Here is a 23,462-nt window from a genome sequence, read left to right on the forward strand (position 1 = left end):
CTATTCCTCCAACACTTGACAGGAAGGATGACTAAATAAGACACAAAGCGGTACTATCAAGCCAAACATGCTACTATGTTGAGGATCATTGGTCTTCTTTTTGATGATAAGCTAACTGAAACATGAGGAATATTTTGTGTTTACAGAGACATGCTTAGGTGAACATCAGTGTCCTGGAGATTTAGAGAATTACTGACCTAACTCTCTGGGGATGGAAACACAAGTTGATTTGTGATTTACTTTTGAGGGGAATCCAGGCAGACCTTGAACATCCTGAAACTTGAGGTAGTGTGATGTCAGGGTCAGGACATGTTATTTATGAGGAAAAACACACAAAGGAGGACATGAATGATTTTAAATCCAGCAAGCAACACAGCCTGTGAACCAAAAAAAAGTGTTTATTCCAGAACCTTTGAGTGTGATAATAAATACATGGGCACTCATCCAACTTCCTAGTGTGGTGCACTATGTATATGCACACACTCTTAAACAGAGCATCTAAACCAGCTTCAGAATTTCCTGTTCACGTCTTCAGCTCTCTGTGCCTTCTGTTGGTCCCTTTATGCTGTAAACGCTTAGCTGTGTGTGTGTGTGTGTGTGTGTGTGTGTGTGTGTGTGTGTTTACTTGTGTTCTTATATGTGGAAGGCTTTGGTAGATTTTTCCCTCAAATAGTCCTGTTGCTGGAGTAAGAGAAGTGTTTCACAGTCGACTGGCTGTACATGTGGTTAACACTAGAACCGAACCATTTTGCTCTCTCGACGGTGTCTTCTAGCTTTCTACTGAGAGCAGAGCTGTAAAAATAAACAGTCATTCAGCTTTTTTTTTTTTGCTTTTTTCAAATAATCACATCATCAACATCCTGTGTGTCATTTACAAGCCATGGTGAACATACAATAGCATGAGCTGTAACATGTGAATTTGCATGTTTGTGGAATGTGTGAATGAGGATGACACAATGGATCTCAGGCATTGTAGTTCAGTCCATGAACATGTTTTGTTTCAGTCTCGTGTGTGCATTTGTGTTTTTTTTTTTTTAAATCATTGTTGTACATGTGTGTCAGTTGTCGCATTCTGCTGACCTTTAAAGGGGTCAGTGTGCGGGGCAGAAGCCAAGAGATGAGTAGTGTGTGAGTGTGTGTTGTAGTAGTGGTCCCTCCCCATCCACAGACGCAGAGACCATGGTAGTACTAGTTCAGTGACGGGGAGCGGTCGGTGGTCCACAGCAGCTCAATGTAGGGCCACTTGGTCTGTAGGCAGCGCTTGACAGGAGTGTCGTCCGTCCTAACCATGGGGTCCTCGAAACCAAGCACCAAAGCCGTGCCCTCCACATACTCTACCTGAGAACGAACACACACACGAACACACACACACACACACACACACACACACACACACACACACACACACACACACACACACACACACACACACACACACACACACACACACACACACACACACACACACACACACACACACACACACACACACACACACACACACACACACACACACACACACACACACACACACACACACACACACACACACACACACACACACACACACACACACACACACACACACACACACACACACACACACACACACACACACACACACACACACACACACACACACACACACACACACACACGGCTAAAACTCTGTTAATCCCTCCTCAGACAATTCCTTATACAGCTCTGGAAATAAATTAAAGATCACAGCAAAACAATGTTTTTCTCTGATTCTACTGTTTATAGGTTTGTGTTTTAATCAAATTCAAATTCTCCCAACCTCGAAAGAAAATAATCTCATTTGGGTATTTTCTTTGCAGACAATAACAACATGGTTAAGAAAACAAGAAGAAACAGTGTTTGTCAGAATGTGAATTGTGCAACAATGACAAGTTCCTATTACATTTTAAACAACAGAATACTGATGTTTAAAGTTCAGAAATCAATATAAATTGTATACCAACATTTTATTCAAACCCAAATCACAGAAATAGTAAATTCAGAGGTGGTGGTCACTTGTTTTTCATATTTGTATTTCTTTCTGGAGCTGTACATGTCCAGACAGATTTGCAATGTTTGTGTTCTTGTAAATGTAAACACCCCCATAAGCACACACACATACACACACACATACACAGAAACATTTAGGCTATATACCAGCTTCAGACACATGTAGTCAGTAGGTCTGTTTTTCCCATATGGAGCTATGGGAATGGAAATGCCATCACAACCTTATAGGCGCCTTGCTGCTCTGTGTGTGTGTGTGTGTGTGTGTGTGTGTGTGTGTATGTGGGCGTGCGCTTTTGTGTGGGCACATGTAGTGCCATTCCTGCACTTTCAGGTAGAGGTATGGAAAACTGCTGCTTTCCAGAGCAGACAACGTTGACAGATGTAGAAAGTGATATTCCTGGGTAACAGGTTTTTGCCACCGACTTCTTCCAGTGACAATCATCCATCACACTAAGCCTGCTTAATAGGCCTGTGTTTGACCATTTATCACTACTGGCCTGCTGACAGAGGCCTCCGTGTTGAAACCACTTGGAGAAATAGGAGGCTAAGCCAGAGGTTTTTGGATGGATGGACATGCTATTAGGCTCGCAATAGCTTCTGTTTATTCTGGAGTGGCCGACTGAATAACTTTGTGTGAGTGTGTGTGTGTGTGTGTGTGTGTGTGTGTGTGTGTGTGTGTGTGTGTGTGTGTGTGTGTGTGTGTGTGTGTGTGTGTGTGTGTGTGTGTGAGTGAATGAAACAAGGCAAGAAGAGAAGTAATAAGCGAAAGAGAGAAGCTATGAAAAGTAACCACTACCATTAGTTATGAAAAAACCTGTATATGAAAAAGTGTCTTACCCTCTCGTTGTAATTGGACTGTTTAAGCCCATTGTAGTGGAAGATAGGAAATGACTCTGGGATTCCTGAATCCTGAAACACAGGCGGGGAGCAGAGTGAAAACATGCAGTGCTGTCATAGAATCTCAGGAAAGAGAGATGGAGGTAAAAAACCCCCCCCAAAAAAACCCAGTAGAGGTAGAACATTTTTGTACTCAAAAGTCAAACGGTTACATATCTTCTTGCAACCTAAGCTTTATTTGAAATCCCACATGTATACATTTTAATGTGTATGCGTCTAATAGAGCGCTGAAACCAAACTCCAATTACCAGCAAACAGCCAGCACTACAAAACACGTCCCAACAATGACATTGAGCCAAAACACTTCCCATGACTTCGGCTCAAAGGCTGCAGAATGCTAATAGGGTGTGTTGTCTACGAGTGCGTCAAGCTTCTCATGTTTATATGCCTACATATGAAACCCTAACCCTCACCCCGATCCCACGTGTGTCTGAGTGTGTGTGTCCAGTTGGCTAATGGTTGTATAATTTCTTTGCGGCTCAAGACCATTCCTCTACTGAGTCCCTAAAGCCCTGATCACTTTAACACATTTCCTCTCTATCTCTCTCCCTTCTCTTGTCTTCCTCGCTCCCTCTGCCTAATAAAGGCGCCTTTACGGCTCTCTCTCTTAGCTTCTCGGCATACACCGTCAGATGCTGGTGAACACACGCGTACAAATTCACATGAGACACCGCAGGAATGTTTTTGGTATAGAAACGTTTGATTTGTTAAAATAGCACCACACACACACACACACACACACACACACACACACACACACACACACACACACACACACACACACACACACACACACACACACACACACACACACACACACACACACACACACACACACACACACACACACACACACACACACACACACACACACACACACACACACACACACACACACACACACACACACACACACACACACACACACACACACACACACACACACACACACACACACACACACACACACACACACACACACACACACACACACACACACACACACACACACACACACACACACACACACACACACACACACACACACACACACACACAAGAAATACATCAGTGTCACCCATGAGTGTGTACATGAATTTCCGTGCCTCTGTTGGAACTGTGATATGGATTACAAGACTAGTGGAAGGTATTTTTCAGAATCTGTGTGCATCTTTTGAAGTGGAAGTCCACCTCTTCACACACACTGAAACGCATACCTGATCAGGGAAAAACTCCAGCAGGAACGGGCCCAGGAGAATTATGCCCAAACTCTCTGGATCCAGCTTACTCTTCACCAGACTGACACTGAGGAGGCACAGATGTAGAAAGAGAGACAGAAAGAAAGTAAATAAAAAGGTGAGCAGATGACACAAAACCCTGAATATCCACAGAGAGGATACAACAAATAAAAGATAGAAGGAACATTCAGGTCAAAAAATTTGAGCTATTAGATCAGTTCCAAACACGATTTATGTGATGTTTCACGCATGAAAACGAGTCAAATTTACGATCACCTCATCACTTAGTCTGGATTTGCGTTGCGTGTTTTGGTGAGTGCGTGCATGTTTTCATGAATACCGGAGTCCAACTAAATATACCTCTTTCCAGACATTCCTCCGTGTTAGATCAGTGTTATCATAATTCCACCATGATAAAAAAAAAATCTGGTTAGATTACCTTAAAAGGGCAATTTGACCAAGTCAGAGAGGGGAAGCAAGGATTTTTTACCAGGACTCAGAGGGAAAGAAGGCAATCATTATTTCTTCATCTATGGATTTGTAAAAGTAGTAGCCTGTAGCAGTCGCAGCAAGACAGCACACAGAGTTTACAGTGAGCCTGTTGAAGTGTAAATGAGCAGCAAACTCAAGCTCTAGAAATGGACAGACAACCTTTCTGCATAATTTGCAGAGGACTGAGAAAAAGAGAACATCTCCTCAGACATGAATATGACATTTTATTTGATTAAAAAGTGGTTGGATGGTGATGATTGAGTTCATTAGTTGTTGCTTGCTGGTTTGAATAAAATCCTCATGACACCCGCATGACAATATAACCTCATTTAAAAAGAAACTGAATGACAGTAACATCAAATTTCTACAATAATGCCAGAGAAAGATGGACACAAGTTCTAAGTTCATGCAGATATCTATCTGAAGTCCCAAAAAGTAAAAACAAACCTCTTTTGGGCACAAGTTAGATTATATCTTTTGCGCACAAGATAATTACTTGCACAAGATATTTCTTTTTACTTTTTCTGGACTTCAGGGGCTCTGTAGATATCAGATAAATATTACTGAATGGTTCCCTTACTGGTAAATGTTTTGATTTAGATTGCCTTTTGTTTGTTAGTGAATTTGTCAATAAACATGAATTCATGTTCAGAATCTTGATCATAAATGACTATCCTTAACACAGATAAAAAGGATAAAGAGACTTTTATTCCTTGAAGAGGACATTTCCTGAGAACTGTCAGTGAGGGTTTGCCACAAAGAGGAGCAGCTCATAGCTAAAGGTCACAAGATTTGTAGGAACACAAAAGTCACATGAAACTTGAAAACAGTTTGCACTCATCCTCCTTGAGTGATGAGTCTTCAATTTAGTAACTGTAGATTCTTCAAATAAATCATTACTTCCCAAACACTTAAAACTTTATATTGTTTTTACATGGTGGAATCCCTGCAATAACTCTCTTGTTGTGAGGTAAGGAATGACTCGCTTGTTTGTGCTGGGAGTCTTCCCACAGGTTTGCTGTGTTGTGTTGTGATGTATCGGCCATCTGGGGATCTGCAGAGCAGATCAGCGGTCCAGTTACTTGGTCAGGCTGCAGCGCTCGGGCTTACTGTTCCCCAGAAGAGAACGTGCTTCTGTTTGAAGCGGCGCTTTAAAGCGTTTCCTCCCTCTCTCACTCTTTCTTCCTGCTGTTAATGATCTCTCTCTAAGCCTCTGTTACAGACTTTCTTTCTTTCCTTCTTTCTCTTTTTATTCCTGAGCTTTTATAGTGGGCTAGCTCTGGTCTTACTATATAGCAGCCTGGTAGTGAAACATGAGCTAAGGGTGGCTGACCTGGCCTGGCCGTGACTTAGGAGCTAGAACTTTAGAAGCTCTACAGGTGCCACACACACACACACGCGCAAACACACACACACAGAAACACAAAGCCTTGAACATGCTAGCACTTACTACTCGGGCTCTGAGACAAGGTCAAGGGCTTTCATCACGTCCTCCAGCAGAGACTCTGCGATGAAGCCATTATCTGGAGAAGGAGAGAGAGAGAGAGAGAGAGAGAGAGAGTGGGAGACATAAGGAGTGACTGATGCACTGGCTGACCCCATACAGAACATAAAATACTGGCTTCAGTGGAAAACTAGGGGAAGCCTTCACCTACACACATGTGGTACAAGCAATATTTACATCACACGCCCTGGGGAATGAGCTCATCTCACACAACTTAAGAAAAAACATGTAAAACCGCACACAGACACACACACCTTGTCCTCTCTCTCTGACCTACATTCCTTGGCAGAGATGATTGCTTTACCTGAGATGGAGAAGCCTTAAACACTAACATGTGTTTTGTGCCCTAAAAGAGAAGTTTTGTGTCCGGGCCACCGTCGGTTTTGCCTCACTAAAACATCAGCATGTGTGTCTGTGTGGCCTGCTGTTTAGATACATGTTTAAGCCCCTGGTGTGTTGTGAAGAAGATTAACCGACAGGCGCTCTTGCTTGTCCGCTCTCAAACAGCAAAATTTCTCCTTTTCCAGCGCCAGATGCTGTCTCTCTCTCTCTCAGAGTGACAACTTAGAGTTTCACAGCAAAAGACACAAACAAACACACGCACTCTACACAGGGACAATGACAAACGGCGACTACTGAAGAACAATGTGAGACAGTGGGTTGCTGGGTGCGTATGTCTGGTGAGTCAGTGCAGTGCGTGTGAACGCGTCTGGCGCCCCAATTCCACAACACAGGGAGCTGTGCTGACTCTACATCTGACACAGACAGATTTACAGCCATTTTACACAGCGCTCAACTGTGCTGCTAGCTTTGCCGTGTGTGTGTGTGTGTGTGTGTCTGTGTATGCACAGTACATCCTCTTTGCATGTGTGTATACATGAGCGTTTAAGTCTTTAGATACACCTACTGAGGCCAATGTTTGTGTTTGTGTGCATCTTTGTGCAAGCATGTGTGAGAAGAGGCCATAAGGCTGACAGAATGTTCTGGCAGGATTTGAGGATTTGAGAATGTGCAAAGCTGCATTTTTGTGAAACGGGAAAAGAGAGAGGGATACAAGAGAAACAGAACAACAGACAGAGAAGTTTACATATTTGTCGTCTTAGTTGCTAGATCAAGCGAGACCACTTTCAGCTGGTAGGATTTATCGTACTGTAAAATCTTGTTTCACAACACGCACAGAAGTCAAAAAAAAAGTGTTCCAACGAGCCAGATAGTGAATCATGATGTTTACGGCAGCAAAGTACAGCATCTTTCATTTTTACAACAGAAGCACATAAATATTAAGGAACATGCTACGAATGGTGTGTAGCCTGAATCCTAACAGAGAACTCTTGCAACATGGATAACTCTTACAGTGTGTAATGTAAACATAGTGCATTGCTTTTGCCCTGGATGGGGTCTCACTCGCAATTCTCCTGTTTTCACAGCTTAACATGAACAGAATACATGTCAGCACTAAAGTTTATATGAACACAATAATCTTAATCTTGTTTTATCTTCCACTTTCTATCGTCTTTATTTCACTCTCTGTGTCCTTCCCTTTGCCTTTTACCCCAGTCACCTGTGAGGGCCTAGAAAGAAGGTTTAGGAAAACGAGGAAGAGAGGGAAGACGCAGGATAGTTGACTCAGCTGTAAGAGGAGCTGATCTCACCAACCTAAACAACAACAGAGGAGATGAGGGGAGAAAACAGACCTAGGTTCTGCCTGCAGAGGAAAATAATGAAGAAGAAAGAAGGGCTGAGGAGGGCAGTGGAGGTTAGAAATGCATCTGCTCCACCAGGAAGAAGGGAAGAGAAAGACAACAGGGCCAGGATATTATTTCCTGGGTGTGTTTTTCGTGTCAAAGCGAGACTTTGGATTAATTAGTAGTACATGTGTGTGCCATTATCTCCATGTAACTGTTGTACTAATGAGCATTTAAGTATAACAGTCTATTAAAACAAGTGTGCAGAGGGTGAAGCTTTGGAGCATAAGCATGTGTACTACGTATGCATGTTACAAGAACTTATTGGTCCTCACCTTCAGGATCAAATGACTGAAAGACCCTCCTTGCCTGTTCTGACGGCGACTCTGGGCCTACCAGGGACATCTCCTGTAGAGAGGAACCAAGAGGAGAAAGAAAAAGGTAAAAAGGTGAGAGGTTCTGCAAAAAAGCAACAAACAGACGTTTGACCTTAATGTGACCACACATATTTCTGATGAAAGCGGGGAAACAGGGAGTGTTGCGGTATGACAGTGAGCAGACAGATAGATCTGGGAGGAGAGGAAGAATTAGATCACATTATGAGGGGATGTGTTTTCATCAGTGCTGAAACATTACCCCAGTGGAGTACAGCGTGAAGCAGCAATCACGTTGATCTACTGACACACTTTGATTGTCTCTGACAAGGTTTAGCAGCACTAATGTACAACACACCACCACAGTGAAGAAACACAGTCCACACACAGTACAGTACCACCCATAGCAACAATGTGTAATGCACAGCTACAGTACATTGTGCATGTGTGTGTGTGACTGTGTGTAATCCAAGGGGCCAGTGCAATCACTGGAGCCCACTGTGTTATTAACTGATCTGCTGATAAAGTTAGACGGCTTGTTTTCACTCCAAACACACAATCAGGAAATCGAGCCTTACATACACAGCTCTCGATTTATGAGAAGCCCTACAGTGTTTGTTTGTTGGTGAAGTCTCGAAAGAGACGTGTTTGAAGGGGAATCAGAGATGACGAGGTGTAGATATGCATGTTCCAAGATGATTCTGACCCGCTGGACTGGGCTCTGATTAAATGAAGAACATCTTACACTTATGGCCTCAAGAGTGCTTCAAACAAAGTTCCCGTGAGATCATTTTACAGCATATAAACTCCCCTTAACTCACATCAATCTGACAGTGGAATAACTGAGGAAGAGATTGTGACTTTGATACTTTCCAGTTTCATTTTTCTACTCTTCTCTTTTCAAATACGCAACTGCCGTTTCCTCTGCTTGAGATATTTACTGTTTTTAAAAAACAGAAAGAAAAGAAAAACTAGATTAAGACCAGAGAAGCAGAAAAAAGCTCTTCTTTGAGTTTGGCCATATGCAAAAGGTAAAATATTTTGTCTTCAATGTGGTTGAAATAATTAGTTAGCACAACAAGGCCTCTAGACGCTGACACGTGACAGACCCCCTCGGATAGAATCATTTTCCCTTGCTCTCTTTCATCTGTTTTTTTGTATCACATTATCTGGTATTTTTGTTGTTCAGCGCTCACATCCAGCCAAACATTTGGAAAACCTTTAGATTTTTTTTTTTCTTATCAATGTAACTTTTTCTGCTTTGCTAATGTGCTCATAATGGATTAAGCCGGGTCTTTGTAATATAGCGATAAGAAAGGTCTTGTACCTGCTTGTTGTAACATAAAAATGAGTATGGTCTTTTTACCTGCTCTTTTGTAAAGTGTCTCACGATAACACTTGTTATGAGTTGACGCTATACAAATAAAGATTGATTGATCGATTGATTGAGATAAACTAAACTGTAATTCAACCATGCAATAGGTTGCATGGGTGTCATAAGTCTGTACAAATATATTACATGAATAACTATTTACAGAAGTAGAAGGAATAGCTTGCGCTTCAGCCATTCCACAAAAGGAGGTCGTGCTCTCAGAAAAGATCTTAAGATGTAATTCAGTGGATACCTTCTTCAAGACAGGAAGCAAAGAAAATGGAAGAAGGTTTCCACTGGATTATATTTTTTATACAACTATTTAGAGTAGTTTAAGCTAACAAAAATAACTCAGAGACGAAAGGGGCTCGTTCAAACTGTGAGGCTTCAAAAAAAAAGATGGTTTGTCATCTTTCTCTTTCGTACACTCTCACAGACTGATGCAAAGTGTGCAGGCGAAAGCCAGAGGGTTCTGATTGTTCTTCCTTACTTCCTGACAACAACGCGCTGGTCAAACACACAATGTTTTTGGAAAAGCAATTGAACCCTGCTCATCTCCTTTAGCTCTCCTTTATTAAAGCATGAGCCTCAGATTTGAGCAGGCTTCTAGAGTTTCATGGTCCACTTATGACTGTATTCAAGGCTTACACAGAGAGAGAGAGAGAGAGAGAGCAAGAGCGAGCGAGAGAGAGATAGAGGGAGAGAGGGGTTCAGGGGGACACATCGAGGAAGAGATGACTCCCAGCTGCTGACTCTTCAGCTGCAAAAGAAAAAACATTTGAAGACCGGTGAACACACGCGCACACACACTGTTTTGTCACACGGAGTAAAAGAAAGTCCTGATGTGTTAACATTACAGGCTCCACAACTCTGACAGTAGATTTGTCATTAGCATGATATGTCAGTGTTGCACTTACAGGGGTGGACAAGGGTCATTTTGCTGCCCCAGGAGGAATAAAGTGCTGAAAAAGTTCCTTAGCAGCCAACTGCATGCAAAAGAGGAGTGTTTGTGTAGGATGACATGAGTTATCTGTCTTGAACTAAACTGGTGTTACGCTCAAAACTGTGCACATAAACTCAGAAAACATATCTATTTCCAAAGTGATGAGAAGCTAAATGGACCATAGGCTTCAATAAAAAATCCTTTAGGTCCATTGTGCCTCATGAAGCAGCGCTCGTCTAACGCAATTTATTATCTACCAGAGCAGCACGGACACAGTGTGTGTAAATCAGCAGGTAAAACCACAGTTACAGGATGTCAACACTTTAACAGAAGACAAACACTCCAAGTGGTCATCAACCGGCAGAGCAAGACAAAACATGTTATTATTTCTAGTCTCAACCAATAATATGAGGCTAATGAACACGTAAGAACAGAAAAGACAATGACTCATGTGAGCATAAAATCATGCTCATACAGACAGACACACAATCGCAGCAGAAATTACATGTGTGTGTGCGCCCGTTTGTGTGTGTTTGTGTGATGACAGGTCTGCCTTGCTGGCTTTGATCTCTGTTTTATTAGAGGCCCGAGGAAGATGCTGCCGAGTAGGAAAACATGTCATGGAGCTAACAGACTCCACAGGGAAGGTGTGTGTAAGTGTGTGTCTCTGTGCCTCAGCGTTTATTTCCTGTAGTTGCAGTCTGTGTACGAGAGAATCGGCGCAATAATTAGGTCTGTCCCCTGCCGAAATGTGTTTGTTTATTCTGGAAAACAAGCAGGTTTTCTATTCTATCAATCCGCACGAATATCCATACAAATGCAGAGATATAATAGTGCTATGCACACTTGCACATTTTTACACTGATTCCAGGTCCGTTGTGCCTTACTAAAATCAAGGAGCACATTCCAATCCCCACAGTCGGACTTTAGCCGAGCAACAACAAGCTACCCTCCATAGGAACAAAGCAAGAACAACACAGACATTCAGCTTCCCAAGGACGTATATACACAAAGTAATGCATAACATGTTGCTCTGAGTAAAGCCAGAAAACATTTCTTTATGTCAAACAAGTTCTTTTTTAAGAGCCAAAAATGACAAATGACCAAAAGGCCTCTGATGTTCATGTATTCCTTGCATTTTTCAGCTAAGCCAGGACGACTACCGACACATTCCGAGTGCAAGTGAACTTTCCAAAATGAAGTCTCTTGATCACACCCTCCTAGAAAAAGATCCAAGCCAACTGATAACCATAAAACCTCTTTATTTTCTGAATCATTTTGGGTGAGGCTCTCCTCAACCTTCACCTTTAACCATCTGCAATTTCCCTGCTCTCTCCAGACTAGACATAGTGACTCTCTCACATTGACAACTCATCTCCTGTAGGCTCCCCCTCCCCTCCATTCTGTTTTTTTGGGACCAATTTAACCCCTTTTAGCCACCTTTTCCTGTGCTAAGTAAGTACTCCAGTTTTGGAGTATTTCCTCCCTTCCAACCCTTGACATTTCACCCATTCTTCCTTGCAGCTTTCATCCTTTATCTTCTCTTACAGGTAGGTACTTCAGGATAGACAGGTAGGCAAAGTACATTGCTAGGGTTTCTCTTTCCTTCCCTCCGGTCCACCAAAAAGAGCTATTGTTTGTGCTGAGAGGCTCTGAGTGGCCTTAGAGTATGTCTGATGGGATCAGTTTCGAGGCAACAAAGCAGAGGTCTCGGACAGTGTCTCCCACCTTGTTCCTAACAGGCAGCGACAGCCTCATTACATGACAGGCTGAGAAGGAGAGTGAGGAGGGAGTCTATGTGTGTGTGATGGCTTTTTTAATGTATGATATATGTGTGCCTGTTTGTGTATTGGTTCTGTTCACCTTAACTAGCCTTTGTCCCATGTGATTACAAGGACAAAAACAATGGGAAACCTATCTCTCCAGCAACAAATGGAAGGCACACACTATCAACTGTACATTTGTGTGCGTACAGTATGTGTATGAATTTCAGGAGTGACAGACAGGACAAAGTAGTGATTAATGGAGCTGTCGCCAATGACAATGACTATGTCTCCACAGAGAAGAGGAGGAGACACCAGTGGATAGTTATATAGCCAAATGATGGGTTCTATAACAGAAAACAACACACTGGGGAAAAGATAGAATATCTCAGCGCGCACACAAGAACACAGAAAGCTTTCATCGCAACACAATCGCCTTTGGTCTGACCTGACACGGATTATTAATGACTGTTAATTTACACCGCTTTGTAGTTATGTATTTATGTACCCCGCACCCTCTGATCATACAAAGGGCAGAAATGAAACCTAAGGAAGTAAAAAAAAATCTAAGATTTTGTTATTCTGAAATGTCCTCACATTTTTACTGGGTGAGCTGCATGTGTGGAAGCAAACAGTCACATTTTTCACACACACTTTTTCCTGCCAGCATCTTCTGTGGGAAGTAAGGGTGAGCCGATGTTTGAACAAATGTAGCAAGTAATATACCGAAACTCTCCACAGGCTATTGGGAAGTGTTGATGATGTTAAACCGAAGAGATTGATATGCACGTACTAATGCAGCTACATACTCTTTTCTGCTCCCCAGTGTGTTCTTTTTCACTCGTTTTTAAATACTGAGAATAGGTAAAAAACACAAAGCATTGGCAAAAAATAATACAAAAAAGTAATTCTTAGTCGTGTTCAAATAAGTTTACTCTTCTAATTTCCTATGACATAATTACCGTTTATGACCATAATTAGATTTTCTTTATACAAGTTAATTTAGAGGTCTGGTATCATGTGATACATTACCGATATGGTTGTGGAAGCTAAGGGTTGTTTACTTCCTGTTTGTTGTTCTTTACCCATCACTGTGACATTACTGACTGTTCTGATCAATGTGATTATCATAAAAATTATATTACATATTTTGATATGTCATGTTTAGAATATTGGGGGCTTCTTGATTTAACAACATAATATTCTAACTATCTTTGACAGCAGACTTGATTCCATTGCATTGAGAAAGCTTTGGTTTCCAGTGAAAAGCTCTGGAAATACTCCAGCACTGTTGGCAACACTTTAGATTTACTGTGGTTATGCCAATAAAGCATCACTGATGCAAATTGACCCACATGAATTGTGGCTGCACACTTGTGCTTTAAATTCCAACTTCTCACCAGTCCTTGAAGGACATCTTGTGTATGTGTGCAGACAGAAGCTGGAGTCTTTGGGGAAACGGAGCGCCACAACGACGGCTCTCGCTCCCAGTAAATCACCGACCCAGAACACGACTACTGTACATACACACACACACAAAAACACACATGTAACTCCCAAGAGATAAAGCCTGTGAACCTCATCACTCAGTGAAAGAAGAGGAAAGAGGGATGAGAAATGTCACGAGAGGATACACCCCCCCCCCCCCCTTCCTGAGTGACCGTTGCACCATGCTTTAAAGTGCATCCTTCCCTTTCTACTTCCTTTCTTACTCCTTCCTTCCCATGAGGGACCAATATTCTGAAGAGGTTGGCTGAGATGGGCTGGGGAGGAATCATTTTCTTGGCAAACCAGCCCTGCTTTACTCAGGAGTGGATGGTAACTTCAAAGAAAAGAGGAGCAAAGGCAAGGAAGAGAGAATCCTTTTTTAAACATAGGACATGATATGTCTCATCAATCACACATCTCTTCTTTTTCAGTCTGTCCTTCCTCTTCTTCTTTTGGCTTCTCAGAAACTCTTGTCCAAAAACAGATCCCATTACATGCCATTATACACGCTCAGCGTCTTTCTCACATGCACACACACACATTAATAGCAGCGAGGACAGAGAGTGTGGGGGGTGTTGTGGGTAGGGATCAGAGATGGTGAAATGGCCTTTGTGTAGGTAGATTAGATAAAAAACACTAATGCTATTAAGCTGATGGTCTAAGAGCCGCAGTCACACACTGACAGCGACTCAGGGGAATACACACCCGTCCCCAATGGCAGACAGAAGGAGACGCTGATACATCAGAGGCGGGGGATCAGGTTTTCTGCTTTTGTGAGGATGGCTCCATATAGCCGAGCTAAAAGCTACGAAACCAGGTAGTGTGTATTTTTGTATCACCAAGCCTGGGAAATGTCAGTGTGCTTCGGAGCAGCTCAAACATAGATTTCCTTTCAGGACTGGGGTGACACTCGGTGAGGTCTACCAACAGAGTGCCTCAGAGAAAGCTTACCCTTTCAAGCTCTGGCTCAAAGCTGTAGAGCCAGCATGGTATATAGCGTCAGCCATGTACGTCAGAACATAGCCATGCATGTGCACCGTTCAAGTTTTTAAATGTGTTCGCAGTCTCCAGTGGGACAAATGGATCCAGATGGGAACTCGGGAATCCCATTCCCTACAGGAAGCTATCCACCTGAAGCCACACATACACACACCACTAATGCTAATCAGGATTAGGTTCCCCCTGTGCTCTGGAATGTGTGTGGAAGAGTCAGACTACGCGTGTGTGTGTATACATGTGAACATGTCACCAGTGCCAGGGGACTTGTGGCAATCGGTAAGTCATCAGTACATGCATGACGACTGTGGGTCATCACTGAGCCAACATATGATCCACTTGCCTAGCAGGCCTGAGCTTAATGCTTGTAACTGAGCTTTTAATCAATGCTTTATTCAGGGTGTGGCGATATGATGGAGATGATTGCCTGGGATTCTTTCTTCCTCTCTGGTGCCATTTTCACAACAGCAGGGAGAATCAATTTGCTACAACTGAACCTGCCAGCTTTAGTACAGAGGCGACAGCAATGTCTTAAGTTACATGTTGACTGATTGAGATAGAGATGATGAACAGCCCTGTTTAAGGGCACACTGGGCTAGTACAGGAAACTGATGGTCTTTATTCCTACCGTAGAGCCAACTTTCTTTCAAAGTTAAGACAGATGGGTTGACCTTCCATCCATTAGGATTTGCTTTCTAATACTTGGCATACAAAAATTCATGTTTATATCTGGGTTGCTACTGCAGGATCACTTGGGCCTTTTTCAGGAACCTGGGAATCATTTAAAGGAGATCAAGAATTGTAACTGTTTCTTGTCCAAGTGAACCTCATACCAGTTTAACATATTTAAAGTTTCAATGGCATAAGGTCAGATTCAGAAGCAAAGTATGTCACAGACTTGTCAAACATCGGCCTTCAATAATGTGACAAAAATAGTAACAGTTAAGAGGTTTAAGGCCCAAGTTAAAACTATTTATAAATAAGAGAGTAGTAGTTACAGTATGATCTGTGTTCTTCAATGTTTGATCTGCTCAGTCCAGCGCAGCATGATTAATTGAAGGCAATGAAGACTGCAGCTAACCCTGGATGCTGACTGGTTGAAGGGCATAGCATGCTGCCAGTGCTGGTTTGGTTGTTTTATTGGAAGCTGTGGTAGCACAACGGTATTTGACTGTGCTTTACATTTAGTACTTTGTAGAAAGTTTTGAATATCTGCATCAACACAAAAAGCTCTCAGTAAACTGTTGAAACTTAGAACCTGGAATGGAGTTTTTTTTTTTAATGAAGCCAAGTCAGCCATATGTTTGCAGCTCTGCAGTTTGTGTGTGCCTTTTTTATTAAATATGTTGGAGCCACACTAACAGCCCAATTATTACGATAATATAAACATGAGTGGGACTATTTTTGGAGTATTGTTGAGATGTAAACAAACGACAACCTCAGCAAAAAAGGAGACAATGGAAAAGTGAGATAATCTACTGCAGCAGCGAAATGTCTCAGAAAAAAACATCAAGGAAACTTAGTCAGTGAGATAAATGTGTCTAAATGTAAGTCAATTAACAGTGGAACAACAGTAATATAATATCTTGTTTAATGTTATATTATTTTCAGACAAAGCCATTCGTTTTAAACTTTGTGATTTTGTCAAAGCACCTGTTTGTTCTCAAGTGTTTCTAGTGCTCTTTCGTTCCCTGGACAACTTTTCACAACAAACATGTTCTTTTGAATTAGAGCCAGGAGAGAAAATGTGTAATCCATATTGTTAGAATTATCCCGACAGTCAAGGTAGACAGAAGTTGGCTATAAATGGAGGCTCTAATTGGAGTCCAAATTCAACACTTTACATCACGGTCAAACATCATGAATTACATCTTGTTTAGTTGATCACAGATGGTTGAAAACCTAAAATAGTGTGTGTTGGATTGCGTGAGAGGAAGAAAGATAGAGAATAAAGATGGCTGGTGTGTGTGTGTGTGTGTGTGTGTGTGTGTGTGTGTGTGTGTGTGTGCACTTGTTGAGCTCTTTTTAAACAACTGAGCTTCTCTTTCCCTTATAGCTGGATAGGTGAAACGCCAAAAAAACAGCTGTGTCCATATATGACCATCTCCAATATTCATTTTCCCCCTCCTCCTTCTTCTTTTCCCCCCACATTGATATCGGACCTGCATTATATTAAATCTGTTAAGCACATTCCATATTTTGGTTTTTCTAACCTGCTGAGGAGACTGGCTTTTGTTACACGCCGTGAGTCTGAGTGAGTGAGTGAAATATGTGCTGGTCGCTCATGGATGTGTGTGCTGAACTTGCCTTTGTGAAAAACACAGAGAGGTGAGTTTCACTGCCAAGGATCCAAATAGGGAACTTTGGAGACTTGAGGAATGCCCCGACCTGAAACACACATATACATACACACTTAAAAGGAATGTGTAACAAATGAGTGTCTATTTTTCAGTCATTTCCAGTATGATTCAGTAACTGTGTAAAGCTTTACACAAGTGTCTTTTCACAAAGTACATTAATATTTAAACAAAGGTCATAGGTCACATTGTGTGAGCAGTACGTTACTTCTCTGGATCCACAACAAATACGACTATGAAATGAAATCAGGATTAATGATAGACACATTTTCACTTTGCCGCTTATTATTTATCTTCACTTTTGAACTCCAGCATCATATTTTACTTCATCTCGATTGCCGTAGAAGAACAGTAAAGAGAATACCTGAACAGTGCACATGTGAGCAGACCTTTCCTTTTGGATATTTTATCCATCTTGATGAACATCCAGTCATTTTGGCAACCATCTACTTGATATGTACTTGTTAAAGCTGCTGACTTGTCCACTGACAGGGCTCATGTTTAAACTCCACTCGTTTTGGGGCTTGCTTATTCTGGCAGTGACAGATAAATGACCAAGATTCTTGTCTTTTCGACAACAATGTGTCGAGTTACAACTATTTATAAGTTGCTTTTGTGACCTATTCTAATAAAAGTCTGTTTTAGTTTGTGAGTATCAGAAATGCATAGTGAGAGAACAGGAGAGTCTACTCTCTGTTGGGACTGTCTCGTCCAAACACATATTTTCACACGGGACTTTTCACTGTAGTTTATGTTCACATATTGGATACGTCTCCCATCTCAGCAACACAAGCAGCACTGGGCATATGTGTGTTTATTTGTTTCCCTAGTAGGGGTGCCTCATTTAAACGGATGTGTAGAGACATTAGTTGAGAAGACCCTGAGTCGACCTCCCGTTTTTTCCAGCAGAATAAATGCCTTTTTTTTTTTCTTATTTAGCTGCATTATTGTACAGAAATCGGTGTTGCAGCAACAGTAGTTGGCTGTGAACGTTACAAATAGGTCTCAAAAAGACCACAAATGATAGAAGTGGAACTGACCAAAGCTGCTCTGACCTCTATGCTCAGGTCCACTAAACACATTTTAACCAGACAGTGATCAAACCTCCACTTCTGCCGTCCACTGTGATTGACTCTTTGGCTGACTGTGGTCAGGTAAGAGGAACGCTCTGTGGTGTGCTTACATTTTGAAACAGAATATTCCCAGGTGGCAGGCACACCGTCTCTGTCTGTGTATATTTCAAATGTTTTGAAATCAAGTATGATGAAGAAACATTAAACAAGAGTTTTTCAGGTAAAAGGCAAGACTACTGTTGGCTGATACAGGGGGAAAAGTGTCTAGTGATTGAAGATTGCTAGGAAAGAGGTAATAAACTGAATATTCAAGATTAACAATAGGGTGTCCTGGTTACAGAAAACCAAACCGGCTCCCTTAATAAAATCTGGAATATCAGGAGGTAATAAAAATGCCAAGGAATGTCCGAATGGTTCTTCTCTGTGATTGTGAATTGTTTGTTTCAGTGATTTTTAAATTTTCTATTTTAATATTTATTTTTTCCCCCTCTCTGTCATGATGCTTTTTATGTTGTGTGAAGCACTTTGAATTGCATTGTTGTTGAAATGTGCTCTATAAATAAAGTTGCCTTGCGCTCAACTTAAAAAATATATTTTAACGTCCAAATCCCATCCAACTAAAACATTTTGAGTTGAGCCCTATTTACTAGTAAACTCTCAAAAAAACAGTGTGTGTCCATCTAAATTCAGAATGAGTTTTCAATAGAACTAGAAGTCAACAAATTAAAACTCGACATTTATTACATGAAACACTTTCAGATGTTCTGCTCATACGTTTTCTCAGTGTTTTGGAGAACATGTATGTGTCTGTACCTTGCAGTAGAGAAGTGATTCCATAAGAGTAAGGAAGCCAACGGATGCTTGCTTATGAATACCATGCAGTTCTATGAGAGAAGAAGAAGAGAAGGAAAGAGCAAGACAATCAGAACTTGTGAACATTTTTGAACAAAAAAGGCAAACTGGAATTATTTTAAGTTTTTGGTACATTGCTGTGGACTTTAAGAATGACTGCCCTCTGGTGGACACAAGTTAAGTCTGGGGCAACAAAACAAGAGTAATGTAAGCTTGTTGTACAGTGTGTGCACAACTTGGGTGATATGAACATGGTGTTTCTGTGTGTGTCAGTAGCTTCTGAGAAGTCTTACTCATGCCAGAGCACTCTCTGTCTCCATCCCAGACATTAGAGACAGCATGGCCAGTCACAAGGAGGTTCACCAGGCTCTGGCTGAAGAAACAAAAATAGATAAGAAAAGACACATCAAAAGAAAACACAAGACACGCTGTACCTTTAATCACACAAAGAGGGTCTTGTGTTGATTTACTGCCTTCTATGTGAGTCTAACTGCTGAAGAATATTGATGAAAGGAGGTGTTTCGATACCTTCCATGGCCATGCACAGGGTCAATGAGTGGCTCCATCGTGTCCTGGATCTCGTTTCTTATATTTTCTATGCCCTGCAGGGAAACAAGGAGACCCATTTTTTTTAATATATACTTTTTTTTGCAATTAATGTAAAACAAAAATAACTTAAAGTGATAAAACACAGTTATTAAAATACCATTGAATATAGGTTTTGATTTGGTAAAATGATTTTGGGGTCCGAGCTGTTTTTTTAAAGTCTTTAAATTTGACTTTCTTTTAACAATTTCAGGAATAAGACAGTGAACAAGTTATCAACCTCATCACTTCTAATCTGTACGTTATATTTCTGTCAATGGCCTCCTCTTCTTTACCTTGGTGAGGATGACAGAGTAGAGGAAAAGCAAGACTCCACAGCACCCTCTCCAGGTGTGGTAGAGAGACAGCACCTCCTCTCTGAGACCAGACACAGACACTACGATCCGCTTACTGCAGAAAGTGAAAAAAAAAAAAGAGAGGTTGATTTGTGACACATTCATATGGCAGATTTTTGGGGTTTTAGGATCAATTATTAGACTGATTAATTACTTGTAATACCCATGTCAAATAATGATCAACACTATAAAGGGAAATATCTACTATTTTCATCAGAGGACAAATAAAAAATCTGGTCTATTAGGAGCCTAAACCCCTTCCTTACTCCAACTTGGAAGCTTGCTAGCATACCTGTCAGTCCTAGTTAGTATTTACGTCTTCACTGAGAGTCTGCACTGCTTTTTTTGCTGACTACAGTCTCAGCTGCCGGTATGTTATGTAATGAGTTTTCAATATTCCTCTGGCATATGCAGAATTGCGTTCATTACCTCTGTGCATCTGTGACAGGCAGAAAGTATGTGTAGGAAAGGTAGTGAGAGTTTTTTTTATTTTTTTTAAATGAGGCAATCAGTGAAAGAGCTGAGTCAGCATCTTGTGGAGAGAGTGATACAGCTAACTCAATGTGAGGGCCAATTCTTCCTGACTAGATGAATCAAATGAAGCCTCTCCTCTCAACTAATGCTATCTTCTGAGAAATATGCAGCACATTGGCAATCATAAAACAAAGATGATCCCTCCAGATTCCAAACCAAAATGCAATGTGAGAATATTAAGTGTCACTTACTGCAGAACACTGTGAAACTGCTCAAAGCCAAGGTCCTTAGCAGCCAAAGCAGCTAGGCAAAAAAACACAATCACATACTGCAGTGTCAGATAATTATACATAAAGAATTCCACACTGTCATACATTAAATAAATACAAGTTGCTATTTGTGTTTTCAATGGAAAAGACAAGGGCTTTGTGATCAGGGTGGATTGATGTGTTTGTGCTACATTGATCTAAATGTGCATTTAACACCGGAATGTGAAAAGAATAGTACTCACTGGGTTGCTGCTGCTGCTCCTGTGATGGCTGGCTGCTCTCTGGCATATCCTGTGTTTGCGACTGTGTCTGTGTGTTAGTTTGGGTGCTAGTATGTGGGCTCTGTCCCTTAGCCCAGGTCACAAGGCAGAACTCTGTGGTGGGGCTAGAGCAGGCAGACTCCAGGATTTCACTCAGTGTGGTACACAGTGCTGTTTTCTGCTCCTCTTCTAACAGAGAAAAAAAATTAGGGAATCATTAAAAAGCAATTAAAATGAATTTATGACTTTTAAAAACAAGAGTTTGGATGTTTTCTGTGGACGATTTACCTGACATCTGTCTCCAGTTGGGACTTTCTCTGTTGAAGAGAATGTTCTTTAAGAAGAAAGCCTGCAAAGAGACACAACCTCAGTCATCAGATTCATAATAAAATAGTTTTCAGAACAATATTCTACATTCTGTATTGTTTTGAATAGGTCCACCCCAAAACACTCTAAGACTTACATGTTTATTTATTGTTTGAATATATTATCAACACATTTTTGGGGTTTTAAATTCAGTATTACCAATGATCACAATAAACTTCTTCTAGTCTTCTAGACTTTAATGCACATTCTGCCAGGAGTAAAAGCTTACTGTAAAATTACTTTTTATTTTGGAAGGCATATACACTTAAAGAGTCTAATATCGACAACTATATTGTCCCATTGGCTGTCCACCAATCCACTATTTATTACACTTATCTAATTTGGGGTCCAGTGGGGCTGTAGCTCTCATTGGGGCGAGAGGCTGGGTATTGTCCGATTGTTCACAACTAAATTATAAACACTGTAAGGGCTCAAAGCTTCAGTGCTAATGGAATATATGGTGGATTTGTAGACTTGAAGTACAAGGAATTTTACTAAACCATACCTGGACAGGTGCAATGACAGCACAAGGCCCTCCTTCAAACTGCTCCAGTGCTGTGTGCTCATTCTCACTAAAAACAAATCCTATGATAAAGACAAAACCTGAAGTCAATGGAGCAATTGTGACATTTTTCACAGTTGTAACAAATACAAGCTTTTTGGATACTTTCATCATGCACATAATAAGAAAACCACATGGGCATCATGGTGATATGACCACTGAGCAAATGCAGGCCATCTCTAGAGCAGGAGATTCTTATCTGGTACTCAGAGAGAACGACCAAACAAAGTAAAATAAACATGCAACACCAAAAGCCACAGACACATGCACACCTTTTCATTCATACTATAATCATACCTTGTGTCCATCTACGGAAGATGGAGGCAGACACTCCTCCACTGGAAGGTCTCCCCCAAACCAAATCCACAACCTCTTTATTTAACTCCGCCATGACAACTTTCACTGACGGTAAATCCACGAGCTCCCACCCTGCAGTCCAACAACCCCGGCAGGACTAGAGAGTTCTGTTAAAGCTAACTCTTTCCGGTGTTGACAGTCCACTTCTCTCGGCAGGTCGAGCCTGTGGCATTGGCCACAAGCTACCTGTGTGACACGACACAGTCTGACTCTCGTGGCTGGCAGCAAACTGGCGGGTAGGAATGACATCAACGTAGCCACAACAGCCTGCAAAACAGTGTGGCAGAAACACAAGCTACCTTACTGCACATTACGGGGCATTGCAGTGGAACAAATAAATCAATAAAATACAATATAATATAATATACAGCTAATTTATAGATCAGTGAAACACTTTATCTCGATCGCTTGTCAGGAGACGAGAAAGCTAACAGCTACGTTAACGCCACATAGGATGGTTTACAATAAAGTATTGACAGGAGAAATACCATTTATATGGCAAATAAGCGTATTAAATCCGCGAAAAAGGTGCCAACGCTTTAAATAAAGAGCTGAGTTAGCTTGGTAAATGTTTATATCAGCAGTTAGCATTAGCCTCAGCACTAGCAGCTAATCTTTCACTGCTTTGTCATTCAATTGATTCTCAGGCTGCAGCGTTGACAATTGTTGTTGGACGTATTCGTGCTGAATGACATTACTGAGGCAACAGTAAAAGCTTAAATACCTCAATACACAGTGGAGTAATGGGTGCCCGTGTTCATTAGATTTCTTCGCAGCAATTTCACTATCATCAACGTCTCTACCATTCGTTTATTTACAACGGAATTGTCAAAAAAAAAGAAAAAAAAGGCGTCTTTGTGCGTGACTGCCTATTGGTTGAAATCCAGAAAGTTCCAGCCGCGTCAAGGGGTACAGCTTCAACGCTTCACCTCAGTGGTCTTGAGGCCTGTCAATCATTTCGAGCTACCGCCCACAAAGAGATTCGTTTATTCATTTAAAGCCCGCCTTAGGGCACCTGCACCCTTCCTGAAATAATTTAAAAATATGGATATTTAAGATGCTCTTCACTGTTGAACTATGCGCCAAAACGCATTTGCTAACTATTTTGGAACGTAATTGTGTTTTATTTTCTACTTCAATGAAAATACGTTATTTGAATACCGTTAAGATT

General features: G+C 41.3%; 1 protein-coding gene across 1 annotated transcript; it reads right to left on the reverse strand.

Annotated features, from left to right (window-relative positions):
• Window positions 1–349: 349 nt before the first annotated feature.
• On the reverse strand, window positions 350–23,148 carry mindy3 (MINDY lysine 48 deubiquitinase 3). Its single transcript, XM_061050533.1, has 16 exons — window positions 23,016–23,148; window positions 22,232–22,558; window positions 21,878–21,957; window positions 21,295–21,355; window positions 20,989–21,195; window positions 20,729–20,780; window positions 19,944–20,058; window positions 19,591–19,664; window positions 19,356–19,435; window positions 19,024–19,094; window positions 17,088–17,168; window positions 8,180–8,252; window positions 6,106–6,178; window positions 4,143–4,230; window positions 2,866–2,937; window positions 350–1,338 (listed from the first exon to the last, which is right to left on the reverse strand). The coding sequence occupies exons 2-16, from the start codon at window positions 22,323–22,325 to the stop codon at window positions 1,189–1,191; spliced, it is 1,371 nt and encodes a 456-aa protein (XP_060906516.1). The 5' UTR covers window positions 22,326–22,558; window positions 23,016–23,148; the 3' UTR covers window positions 350–1,188.
• Between the last annotated feature and the right edge of the window lie 314 nt (window positions 23,149–23,462).

This window comes from Labrus mixtus, chromosome 11, assembly GCF_963584025.1.
Source record: "Labrus mixtus chromosome 11, fLabMix1.1, whole genome shotgun sequence".
Classification (NCBI taxonomy): domain Eukaryota; kingdom Metazoa; phylum Chordata; class Actinopteri; order Labriformes; family Labridae; genus Labrus; species Labrus mixtus.

Coding starts and splice junctions, on each gene's coding strand:
- mindy3 (XM_061050533.1), bottom strand. CDS start 22,325: ATGGCGGAGTTAAATAAAGAGGTTGTGGATTTGGTTTGGGGGAGACCT. Junction 19,436..19,590: donor CCTGTGCATGGCCATGGAAG/GTATCGAAACAC, acceptor TTGTTTCTTCAG/CCAGAGCCTGGTGAACCTCC. Junction 8,253..17,087: donor TCTCTGTGTTTTTCACAAAG/GCAAGTTCAGCA, acceptor TCCTCTCTACAG/GAGATGTCCCTGGTAGGCCC.